This window comes from Sinocyclocheilus rhinocerous, unplaced genomic scaffold, assembly GCF_001515625.1.
Source record: "Sinocyclocheilus rhinocerous isolate Xijiao unplaced genomic scaffold, SAMN03320098_v1.1 scaffold1327, whole genome shotgun sequence".
Lineage (NCBI taxonomy): Eukaryota > Metazoa > Chordata > Actinopteri > Cypriniformes > Cyprinidae > Sinocyclocheilus > Sinocyclocheilus rhinocerous.
In genome coordinates, this window is record NW_015660879.1 from 445,230 (window position 1) to 458,101 (window position 12,872).

The window sequence follows — 12,872 nt, forward strand, 5'->3', positions numbered from 1 at the left end:
ACATTAGATGTCACTTGAAGGTGTTGTGATGTCATCGGGACTTTAGAACGTTCGGGGCCTATACAAGAGGGAAAAACCCACACACACATACACACACAAAAAGGAGGAAAGCTGTCAGTCAGTTCATATCATAAGCTTTATATGACTAAGACTTGAACCCTTCTTGGATACAGTCGTGATTTGTGAGTTCTACACAGCATCTGTGTTTTGTACAAAGAGCTTTTTTGTTAAGAATAGGCTATTCTACCGCACGCATTATGATAGACCTATAGAAAAAAATATCGGTTAAAAGGACAATAAAAAATGGCAACGTCCTACAATTGGTCTTCAGGTGAGGGTAGCCAAGAACCAAATGACCAGGGGTCAGTTATTTGCACCCAGATGTGACCGAACAACTGTTGCATGCAATATTCAGCCCAGTCGGACCAATCTGTTCTGTGCAAGTGTGCAGAAGCACAATAACAAACCAGTCTCGTGGGTATGGTTTTGTGACCTTTGAACACCACCAGCATGCAGAAAATGCCCTAGAGGCTCAGTTTTTTGGAGCTCATGGGCAAACCAATGTGCATCACATGGGCCCAACACATAACTATTAATGTCCTAGCAAGGCACAGTGACAGGCCCGCTATATAGAATGCCGTTTCAAACTTTGGGGAAATCCTGAAGCGCAGAGAGGTCTGCGTCAGGAACGGCAAACCTTAAAAAAGGAGAGCAGCTCTAATCCACCAGTGTCACTGATTGTGAATGAGCTGCACCCAAATGTGACAGAACAGGAGTTGCATGCAATATTCTTCCCATTCGGCCCCATCTGTACTGTGAAAGTGTGCAGAGATATAAGATCCAACCTGTCTCACGGGTATGGTTTTGTTACTTTTGAATGCCGCCATGATGCAGAAAAGGCCCTAAAGGCTCTTAAATTTTCAGAGCTCATGGGGAAACCAATGAACATCATGTGGGGCAAAGACACAACTATTAAGGTGCTAGCTAGGGACGATGAAAGAGGTTTCAGTGACATTTATGTTGAAGAAACTGAACTCACTGAGCAGTCACGGGGAAGAAGGCTTGCTAATACTGTGAAAGGTTTTTTGACAACATCTTTGAGCAGCCCGGTAACCTGGCTGGGTATTGGTCTTTTTGCCCTAGCTGTACACAGAGCTCACTGCAATACCCCTTTAATTTACTTTCCAATTTATCTATGGTGCAAAATAAAAATAAAAAAAGGGAGCTCTTTTTGGGCCCAACACATAATTATTATTGGGCCTAGCAAAGGACAAAGAATGCAGCTCCAACATGCCACTGAAAAAAACCTGAAGTTCCAGGTGCAAAACAGTCCAAAAAAAGTACATGTAATCCTTAAAAAAAATCAGTGCAATAAAATATATAAATAACTGGTGCAATACATCAACAAATAAATAAAACAAATAAACTGTGTGAAATGTATTCACTTATTGTCCAAAATATTAACAACAAAAAAATCATACAACAATACTCAAACTTTTTATGATGTGAAATTAATGTAAACAACAGTCAGTTATGTTTGATTATAGACAGATGACAAAAAACATCTGTGCATTAGTGTAGCATATTAGATCTTCTGCTGTCTATGATGACATCAATAATAATCAAAGGAAGAGAAGCTATTGGAAGAGAGCTGAACTGGATGATGACAACACTGAATCATCAATGAACTGACTTTAGCTGGAAAAATGACTGTCATTGTCTTCTTGCGTTATTGACAAACTATTTTCCTGTTTGACACTGTAAAGCTGCTTTGACACAATCTGTATTGTATAAAGCGCTATATAAATAAAGGTGACTTGACAAAGAATAATAATAAAGCTAAGAGAAAAATCCCTCACTGCTCTTGATACTGAAGACACTGTTTATTGCATGCAATGTGTTTCTTTTTTCTTCTTTATTAGGGAATATTTTCTTGCATGTTTTGAAGCTCTATTTAGTTAAAACTTAAAACACTCACTACATAAAACTGGAATTATTTTGTGTTGAGAACAAATTTCTGTTTTTGTCTGTAGAGCTAGCTATTTGATTTAAATGAGATGATAAATCACTGTTTTAACTAGAACTTCACAAATCCATATAACTGAACAAAATATTTCCATATATATACATTTCAGTCAGGTCCACCTCGTCAAAGTATATTTATTACAATTATATAGCATACAGTTAGTGTTGGCGCTATGGTTCTGTTCTGGGCAAAACTCACTTCACAATTTACATGAGTTGTAGAAATACAAAATACATGATAGAGAATGCTTGCAATAGTGAACTGTATAGAAGAAGAGAGGGGGAAAAAAATCAGATTCGATTACAGGTTCAGTTAGGTGGATTTGGCGTTGGAGGAGGGAGTTGATTTGTGAGCAGCTATGTGATAGAAGAGATGCTGGAGAATGGGAATTTAAATGGACCACTATGATAAGTGTCAAAAAACTGGATTGGTACACGTCAGGAACAGCTGACTATCAGCTGATGCGAGCTTGACTGACATGACCTGCCTGAACTAACGCTACGCTAGATTAGTATATATATTTTTAAAGTTTGCGTATGTGTTTTTTTTGTGGAGTATACATATTTGATACATCAGGGCCCAGTTGTTCAAAAGTAATCTGATCAAATTTTGGAAATCGGATTGGATCAAAACTTGAAACTCAATTATACAATAGAAGGAATGCGGTAACAGATTTTTCAGTAATGTTTGTTTATTAAGTGTGTTTATTAATTTAGAGGCCTTAGAAATTTGTGTATCAATTAGGACTCAGTTGGATTTATAGGGTTAATGATATTATTAAACCACTATATGAATATTTCTATGCTGATGTCACAATTGCTTTGTGTTATAAATGATTTAAGGAAAAGAATATAAAAATGATGAATAATAATTTGAGATCTTTATTTCAGACCATAGTAAATCAGCAAGTGAAATCCATATGAAGACCCACCCCAGAGCTAGGCTCTCTATGCAAATCTAACGTTCCAGTAAATCATTCCAATTTTTCTATAATCTAATCTTCTAAGCATTCAAAAATGTGTACCAAGTCATCTAGGTTCTCGTTTCCCATTCCTCAGCAATAGCGGACCCCACTCTTGCACTCTTGCACTCTTGCAGCAGATCTACCTAAAAAACTATGCGCAAGTGTTCCTAGGACAAAAGCTGTTTTAAATGTAATGGGTGGCCATACCAAATGTTGATTTTATCTAGTTAATAAAAATGAATTGATAAATAAAATCTATTTATGACATTATTTTTGAAAGCATCCTCACTTTACATAATTTTTGCACAAGTGACTAAAACTTTTCACATTACTGTAGTTTTGTTTCTTGAAGTGTCTTGGAGACGTTGTCACAGTTCTTCTGGATTTTGTCTGTCTTATTATTTCTGATTCTTCATGTCATTCCAGACAGACTGGATGATGGTGAGATCAGATCTCTGTGTGGACCACTGGCTGCTGTCATTCTCCTTGTGCATACAAAAATCTCACTGGATTATTACAATTAATGGCAAAAGGAATGTTTGGAAATGTAAACTGATATCTCCTAATGACACACTACAGCAAATGATAGATAGCTGGCTTAAAACCTCTTTTTTGTTGTTGGTGAAAATACTAGTGGCCTGAGACTTTTGCACAGCAGTGTATATACAGTTGCAATCAAAATTATTTAACCCCTTGACCTGCAAAACATTTTGCTGCAGAGAGCAACATTTTATGAAAACAATTCAAAAAAAGGCATCAGTGAACTATTAGAGAAAGTTTCCTAATGCACATTTGAGTGATTCTGAAAATGTAACATTGATGAATCATGAAAAAAATCAAATTGGCTCTAAACATTCATGTTCAAAATTATTCGACCCCCAAATGTCAAATTTTGTGCAGAATCTTTTGTTCTTTAAAACCACCAAAAAACGCGGTCTAAAAGTGCTTAGAAGCTTCTGAGACTGTCTACTGCAGTCTTGACTCATTCCTCGGAAAAAGCTTTTAGATCACTGATAATCTTTAGTTTTCACTTTGTCACTGCTTTCTTCAAATTCAAAAAAATATTTTCAATGAGAGTTAAATCTGGAGACTGAACAGGCCACTCAAGTACATCCTATGACTGATCCCTGAACCAAGCATAAGCACATTTGGATGTGCACTCTGTGATGGCTGTCCTGCAGGAAAGTCCATTGATCATCAGCTTCCGTCTTTGCACCAAAGACATCACAATTCTTGCCAAAATGGCCTGATACTTCAAAAAATCCATGATGTCCTTCATACAGTCAAGATTTCCACTTCCTGCAACAGCGAAACACCCTGTAACAGGACCGGTCCATCTCCATGTTTGACCATAGAGATGGTATTCTTCTGCTTATAAGATTAGCCTTTTTTGCACTAGACATACCGCTGATCCATGGGACCAATACGTTCCAGTTTGGTCACATCACTCCATAAAACTTTCTCCCAGAACTCCACAGGTCTACCCAAATTAATTTTAGCATGTTCAAGTCGGCCTTTTATGTTCTTCTTGGTCAAGAGTGGCATCCGGCAAGATGCCCCAACATGAAGGCCGTACTTGTCTAGTGTTCTTCTTTTACTCTGCATTGAAATGTTTTTCCTCTTTTCATCAGGTCATCTTGCAAGTCTTTGGCTGTGCATTGCAGGTTTTTCTCAGTTGCTCTGATCAAATGTATTATGATATTGTGCTTTTTCTTCAACACCAGCAAATCTTCATGTGGCCTTAGACTTTTTAATGTAATAAAACTATTTCTTCTATAGCTTTTGAGAGAGCTCTGTTGAATTTGCATATTTGCTACTCACGTCAGCACATGCGTGGGCTAAGTTTATGTATGTGTAACGGCTCAAGCTAATTCTGTTTTTTAATCGAGTTTCTAAAGGCTTAATTGTGTTTTAAGACAATTTTGTTCCCCACCATACAAAAAAAAGTGACATACAGCAATGTTGAATAGGGGTTGAATAATTATGACATAGCTGTGTTATTGAAAAAATCCTATAACTCAAAAATATTACATTATATATTGACATTATCACTTTTAATATGCCAGTAAACTGTTATAGATGCAATTTTTTATAAAATCCTGGATCTTCAGAAAAGGTTGTATTTGTAAAGTACTGCAGTCTCTGAGGGGTTGAATAATTTTGATTGCAACTGTATATCTATATCTATGTATATCTATAGGTCTTTACTAACTATGGCAACATCTGTCACACTCACCACAAAGCCACTTCTGCTTGTTTTTTTCTGTAGTTAATGGGCTGCAAAACCCCCAGATGTTAGCTATGATGCAACTGAAGAAAGGCAAAATTTACATCATACTAAAAGAAACGCAAAAAACTGAAGCACAGTTAGCAACTCCTGCCACACAGCCAACAATCATGGGTCCACCCTGTCCTGAGATACAATCAAATAATAGTGAATTTGAATTTAAATGTGAGTGTTGTGGTATTTCACATAGTCACTCATTAATTGTTAGTGGCGAGGAAGAGACCTACAGCACAGATCTGACACATACAAATACAAATTAGGTCTGAATCTGTGAAGAGATTTCCTGAGTTATCTCCTGAGACCATCCCAAGATACATTTATAAAACCGTTAACACACAATACAAATATTAAAGGTAGAAATATGTATTAGTACTTTATTGAAACAAAAATCATAAAATGACATCCTTCCGCTAGAAAAACACTCTTTGACAATAAACAGAATTGCCTGTTGGCACAAAACACTCAAAATATATCTGTGCATTAGAATGAGTGCAGCCTATTAAGTCTGCTGCTGTCTATGATGGCATAAATACATAATCAAGAGTAATAATGCTAAGAGAAAAAACACTGCTCTTTATCCCGAAGACACTCTTTGTTTATTGCGTGTAATGTGTTTATTTGTTGTTTTTTATTACTGACTATTAGCTTGTTTTGAAGCTCTAGTTAGTTAAAAATTAAAACTTTGACTACATACAATTGAAATTAATTTGTGTGTCAGTTTTCTGTTATTGTGTAAAACTAGCTATATGATTTAAATGAGGTGATAAAATTCCTTAAATTCACATAAAAACAGTTGGTTATGTCTTTGAGCACAATATATTAGTATATTAGACCTGTTAAACAGCGTCTCTTGGATTTGGTGACAACACACTATTGACACAACTCAACCAGACATCGTTTCCTCTTTTTTATTTTATTTTATTTTATTATTATTATTTTTTTTTTAAACATAATAGGACCCCTTTAATATTTTATTTATATGAATATTTATATCTTATACCATACAAGTAACCAGCATATAGATTATCAATATATTTAAGAGCACTATAAGAGCATTTAATATTATTCAAATGATATTCCTTGTAGCTGCTGGAGTCTAGAGTATTATTTCATTATTTAGACAGTGTTACACCATTCGTCAGAGATGTTATTAAGGGATTTGTGAAAATTTGATGACTGTCCTTGGCTGACAAGTGTCACAGGTCTCTGCACAATAGCAAGATTTAACATAGAAAAAGTCACTTTTTCTGGACCTCAGCATAAAGTTTGTCCATTTGCTGAACACTGTTGATTTGTCTCTTTCTCTCTGTCACTTGAACCTCAGCATACTCTGTCACTGGGCCATTGTTTGGGTGTTCCCTTGTCTTGTGGCCTATCTGGAGTTTGGAGAAGTCAATCTCACCATAGTGGAGATCATCAGTTTCTTTCTTCTCACCATTCTTGCTGATCACAATATCATTGTTAACATAGATAGCCATCATGTCTCTGTTTTTATCCTCAGCCTGAGGAAAAGAGGTGAGAAAATTTTTTTAATCGCTTTCCTTCTGCTGTAAAAGAAGCATTGTTTTAGGAGATCCTACTGTAAGTGAAGTGAATTAGTCTTTATAAAATTAGCATAAAACAATTCACTTTTTTACAATTTACAACAACGTTCAGTGTGACTCTTACTGTCTTTATTCAGCCGATTTGTTCATATACACAGATGCATTCAGGAACCATTTATTTTGTATTTTTTTAATGATTAAGTCACTGAATCATTCACTCAACTGATTTGTTCAAAAGCACTGATTCATTCCGGAAATTAAACAGCTACGGTTTGAGACACAGCCATGCAACGGTTAATTCTGCTGTGCTCTGTTTGGAACAAATTTTGTAGTTGTGGACAAAACAGCTGGCATTTAAAATTTAAGTTACTCAATGTTAACATCTTGTTTATTGAACTATGTACCTGATCTTTTCCTGTGACATGGGCCTGTCTTGAAGCCTTTGTTCTGTTGCAAAAAATAAAAAAAATTTAAATTAAAAAAGTAAATATAAAACATAAATACATTCATAAATTATACACACGTGCAATTAATAAATACAACATTGCACACATGAACTACATTTCTGTTATTATATATTTACCTCATACAGTAAAAAAACCCAGCAGACAACAGAACAAAAGCCAAAAGTCCTCCTGTACAGCCATATATCACCAGATGAGAGAATCCACTCTGTCCTAAAATACAAAAGGATTACTGAAGAGCATATTTCAAACAGTAGTCATGAATCCATAATATATCTGAACATAAAAATACAAAAAACTGTGCTTTATTTACTTTCATCTGTGAGCTGGACATCTTCTGATGACTGTTTTCCATGTTTATTTTGTGCAATGCAGAAGTATGATGCTGTTTGATTATGAGTTCTGGTTAAATTAATCTTCTTTCCCCAAGCTATAGGCGTCTCCGGTCCACGTTTGTACCAGGTGTAGTTCAAGTCATTTGATGGACTGGCTTTGCTTTTGCAGGTCAAAGTCACATTAGTGCCAACAGATGGAGTAATGATGATGTGAGTTTCTTTTGGAGGAACTTTAAGAAAAACACATGCACATACGGGGTTAACAATAGATAGTTTTGATACCTATTAATTTTATCACATCAAGGATGATGAGCAACACAAAAGTACTCCAAATATCTTACACAGGACTTGTAGCATGAAGGTACCTTCCACAGTTGAGTCATTAGGCGTATTTCTTGGATATGTAGCAGTGCAGGAAATGTTCTTCTTGTGATCTTTGTATGAAGCTTTGAAGGTCATGTATGAAAACACTGACTGGGTTTTATCAGGTTTCTCCTGTAACTGTGTTGTAATGCGGGCAGATTCAGGGATGTTAGACCAGGATATTTTAGGAGGTTGTGCGGGGCAGGGGGCTTCAGCAGAGCAGCTTAGATTTACTGTAGTTTCCTCCATCACATACTGTAGCTTACTATGTTCAAGTTCAAGAGGTTGTGGTGAGTCTACAAGATAATTGATGACAGACAGCATTAAGGAAAACACACAATGCACGTTAGAAGGTCAGGGTTTCACACTTGGGGTGAGGTTTAGCACATTTGCACTTGTAGATTGACTGTTTCACAAGGTAAAATCACTGTTACCAATATTTTAAATATTTTGTACATGCATAAGAAATGCAACCTCTCAACACTGAAGATATAGTTTTATAATGTTACAGTATTTTCAAAATGTCAAAATGTATAGTATAAAACTGACGATAATACTAATATTTTCATTTCAGTAGATGGTCTGTTCAGTTGAGATGACATTTACCTGTGACATTGATCCTCACAGTGTTGCTTGAATCAGCTGGATTGGGGTTAAATGTTGCTCTGAGCACATTTGGCTCCATTTCCAGTCTGAAGTAATAGCGGTCTGAATGATTCATCATGATGTTATAGAAGACAGTGGTACAGTTCCTCTCATTGAGATCTCCAGTCATCGTTATGTCACTGAATCCTCTAATGATGTTTTCACTGCTATTAAAAGCTATAAAACTGTCTTTGCTAGCATACTGTGATTTGTTTTTCAGCCAGATCCCATAAATTTTGATTTTGAGGTTGTCCTCAAAATTGGAGATGTTGAATGTGCAAGGAATCTGCACACAAGAGCCTGTCAGAGCTGTTACTGTCTGAGGCATCACAAAGTAGGTATCATCAGCTGGAACATAAAACGCATTAGTCACACTAGAGACATGAAGAAACGAGCATTTGGTTTTTAATTCCTATTAGTACACATTATAATCATACACATCCTTATTCATAATGACGACAAAGATCGACCAACCTGAGTGAGCATGTCCCAAAACAGAGCTGATGAAAATAAAGCAAGTGATCTGGTTTCCTGCCATCGGGGTTCGTAGAGGGGATGACATTGAACTTTACAATAGCCACAAAAGAGTCCAAAACACAATCACAGTACACTTCATCACTATACAACACAAAATACATCTGTCACAGACATTTAACAACCTTACTGCATTACTATATTTGTTGCCTGCTGCTGTAGAATGATCTATAAGGATGAGTTGCTACATTTTCACTGCAGATGCTGTACATAGTCATCTGATGTATTAAGTTTACTTATTTTATTTATCCACTGTAAATATGTATAACTTAACTAATCAGGCTGACCACATTTACAGTCGCTTCAGTAAAAGTGATTAATCTGAACGACATGTTTAAATTATTTTCATTCACTAAATAAACTTCTCTTAAAAAACATGCATGCATACAGGTTTTACGAAATTATTTTCACGTTGTGCCAAAAACAAAATACATTTATTATGCTCAAAACATTTAGTACGATAAATGACTGGGCCTGAGTTACTTGATTCACCGGAAAACTCACAGGAACTCACAGTCAGCTGAGAAGCTACTGCAAACTTTCACCCAAAAACAACTCGCAGCTCTCACTTTCTGTTATTTATAGACTCTGAAATGAATTAACAGGTTGGTTTTCAAGTTATAGCCTATATATAAAATAAACATTTTGTGTGAGAAAGAAATGGCAAGACTGACATTTCGGTAACACTTTATAATAACTTTCATGAATAAATCAGTAACAAACATTATGTAATGCTTAACGGATCATTAGTTCATATATATTCTATATATATTATAATAAGTATTGCTTTTTATTTCTCCTCTTTCCTATTACTTGTTTCGCTTCTGTTTCAGTTTTTATAACCATTTCTTACTATGTGTAAGTAAGTTGTTGTTTTTTAGCATGTGTGTTTGGCAGTGTTATTTTTTAGGATTACTGATAAACTACTGTCATTTGATTTGTATTATTTGTATTTGTTATTTATTTTAATTTTAGTTACATTATGTCTGAATTTATTATGTCTGTATAGGTCTTTTATTAAGTTTTTAGTTTTATTTAATTTGAGTTATTTTAATACTTCAACAAACTAAATGGAAATGAAATAATATATATACTGAATTTATAAATGTGTATGTAGAGAGCCACTGCACAATGATAGTGATCTATTTAAAAACACTTTGCGGTTGTTCAGTCAGGGGTGTGAAATGACTGGTGTTTGAGGAAACATGCTGCACTATATATATATATATGAAGTAAAGCAGAAATGAAAACTGATGGACTATTTTTTAGTTGACAAAATGACACATTTCAGTTTTTAAAAGTGTCCAGCATCTTACTTATTTAGTTTAAATAACTAAATAACTTAGTTTAAGACAGTATGTATGAGATTAAAGAGTTTTAAACAGTGAAATAAACACCCATCAACCCACTGAACCTAAAAACCAATGGCGAGTGCACACACCTGATTTACGGAATCCTTTTCTCCAAAATTGTCTCCCCTGTGTGTATTTGTCCTCGTCCTGTGAGAGGAAGCAAAAAATTACACTGAAAACTTGACTTGACTGTGCATGACTGAAGTGCTTTGTAAAAGCTAATCTGGTCACTGTAGGAAGTCAAACACTAGAAGCACCGTTTCATATATCTTAACTTTGGCTGATGCTTAGACTAACACAAGCACAATGCTGAGTATCTTAAAATCATCTGTTTCATAATTACATCAGAGATGATTAAGTAACTGTAAATATAATTAATTAATTTTGTACAAATTACCTTGTACAAAATCCAATAGCAGAGAGCATGAGCACTGCCACAATTCCTCCCACACAACCAGCAATCATGGCCGTAGATGGTCCATCTTGTCCTATGTCATGTGAAATGACTGTAACTAGACCAGAATGTATTTCAAATAAACTTCATTGTTTTGGATCTTGTTCTTTACTTTTAAACTGTGTAAACTCACCTTCAGCTGTGAGCTGGATCGCTGCTGTTGACTGACTGCCATATTTATCCTGTGCTGTCAAAGTCACATTAGTGCCAATAGAGACTGAAGTAGATGGATTGATGGTGATGTGAGTTTCTGTTGGAAGCACTTTGACACAAGCACATGGGAGAAACACCAAAACAGCTGTGCTTTAGACATTTCTGGGTAGCGAAACATCAGATTCTATGTTTAAGTAGCACTTTGTGCATTTAAGTGAGCACAGTGCTCTGCTAAAGGAAATAAATGGTCAAGTCTCTTACACAGGACTCGTAGCATCATGGTGGTCTCAGCAGAAGAGTCATCAGATGTATTTCTTGGATATGTAGCAGTGCAGGAAATGTTCTTCTTGTGATCTTTGTATGAAGCTTTGAAGGTCATGTATGAAAACACTGACTGGGTTTTATCAGGTTTCTCCTGTAACTGTGTTGTAATGCGGGCAGATTCAGGGATGTTAGACCAGGATATTTTAGGAGGTTGTGCGGGGCAGGGGGCTTCAGCAGAGCAGCTTAGATTTACTGTAGTTTCCTCCATCACATACTGTAGCTTACTATGTTCAAGTTCAAGAGGTTGTGGTGAGTCTACAAGATAATTGATGACAGACAGCATTAAGGAAAACACACAATGCACGTTAGAAGGTCAGGGTTTCACACTTGGGGTGAGGTTTAGCACATTTGCACTTGTAGATTGACTGTTTCACAAGGTAAAATCACTGTTACCAATATTTTAAATATTTTGTACATGCATAAGAAATGCAACCTCTCAACACTGAAGATATAGTTTTATAATGTTACAGTATTTTCAAAATGTCAAAATGTATAGTATAAAACTGACGATAATACTAATATTTTCATTTCAGTAGATGGTCTGTTCAGTTGAGATGACATTTACCTGTGACATTGATCCTCACAGTGTTGCTTGAATCAGCTGGATTGGGGTTAAATGTTGCTCTGAGCACATTTGGCTCCATTTCCAGTCTGAAGTAATAGCGGTCTGAATGATTCATCATGATGTTATAGAAGACAGTGGTACAGTTCCTCTCATTGAGATCTCCAGTCATCTTTATGTCACTGAATCCTCTAATGATGTTTTCACTGCTATTAAAAGCTATAAAACTGTCTTTGCTAGCATACTGTGATTTGTTTTTCAGCCAGATCCCATAAATTTTGATTTTGAGGTTGTCCTCAAAATTGGAGATGTTGAATGTGCAAGGAATCTGCACACAAGAGCCTGTCAGAGCTGTTACTGTCTGAGGCATCACAAAGTAGGTATCATCAGCTGGAACATAAAACGCATTAGTCACACTAGAGACATGAAGAAACGAGCATTTGGTTTTTAATTCCTATTAGTACACATTATAATCATACACATCCTTATTCATAATGACGACAAAGATCGACCAACCTGAGTGAGCATGTCCCAAAACAGAGCTGATGAAAATAAAGCAAGTGATCTGGTTTCCTGCCATCGGGGTTCGTAGAGGGGATGACATTGAACTTTACAATAGCCACAAAAGAGTCCAAAACACAATCACAGTACACTTCATCACTATACAACACAAAATACATCTGTCACAGACATTTAACAACCTTACTGCATTACTATATTTGTTGCCTGCTGCTGTAGAATGATCTATAAGGATGAGTTGCTACATTTTCACTGCAGATGCTGTACATAGTCATCTGATGTATTAAGTTTACTTATTTTATTTATCCACTGTAAATATGTATAACTTAACTAATCAGGCTGACCA

The 12,872-nt window shown here is 35.8% G+C and overlaps 3 protein-coding genes across 3 annotated transcripts; 1 reads left to right on the top strand and 2 right to left on the bottom strand.

Annotated features, from left to right (window-relative positions):
* The first annotated feature begins 303 nt into the window (after window positions 1–303).
* Window positions 304–4,184, top strand: LOC107725691 (polyadenylate-binding protein 3-like). The gene is made up of 3 exons (XM_016535064.1): window positions 304–331; window positions 634–1,198; window positions 4,172–4,184. Exons 1-3 carry the CDS (start codon window positions 304–306, stop codon window positions 4,182–4,184), a joined length of 606 nt encoding a protein of 201 aa, XP_016390550.1.
* Window positions 4,185–6,371: 2,187 nt separating this feature from the next.
* On the bottom strand, window positions 6,372–9,242 carry LOC107725697 (myelin-associated glycoprotein-like). Its single transcript, XM_016535069.1, has 7 exons — window positions 9,103–9,242; window positions 8,590–8,976; window positions 7,962–8,279; window positions 7,599–7,850; window positions 7,405–7,498; window positions 7,226–7,268; window positions 6,372–6,779 (listed from the first exon to the last, which is right to left on the bottom strand). Exons 1-7 carry the CDS (start codon window positions 9,188–9,190, stop codon window positions 6,516–6,518), a joined length of 1,446 nt encoding a protein of 481 aa, XP_016390555.1. The 5' UTR covers window positions 9,191–9,242; the 3' UTR covers window positions 6,372–6,515.
* Window positions 9,243–10,838: 1,596 nt separating this feature from the next.
* On the bottom strand, window positions 10,839–12,661 carry LOC107725692 (myelin-associated glycoprotein-like). Its single transcript, XM_016535065.1, has 6 exons — window positions 12,524–12,661; window positions 12,011–12,397; window positions 11,383–11,700; window positions 11,102–11,230; window positions 10,912–11,002; window positions 10,839–10,842 (listed from the first exon to the last, which is right to left on the bottom strand). Exons 1-6 carry the CDS (start codon window positions 12,609–12,611, stop codon window positions 10,839–10,841), a joined length of 1,017 nt encoding a protein of 338 aa, XP_016390551.1. The 5' UTR covers window positions 12,612–12,661.
* Between the last annotated feature and the right edge of the window lie 211 nt (window positions 12,662–12,872).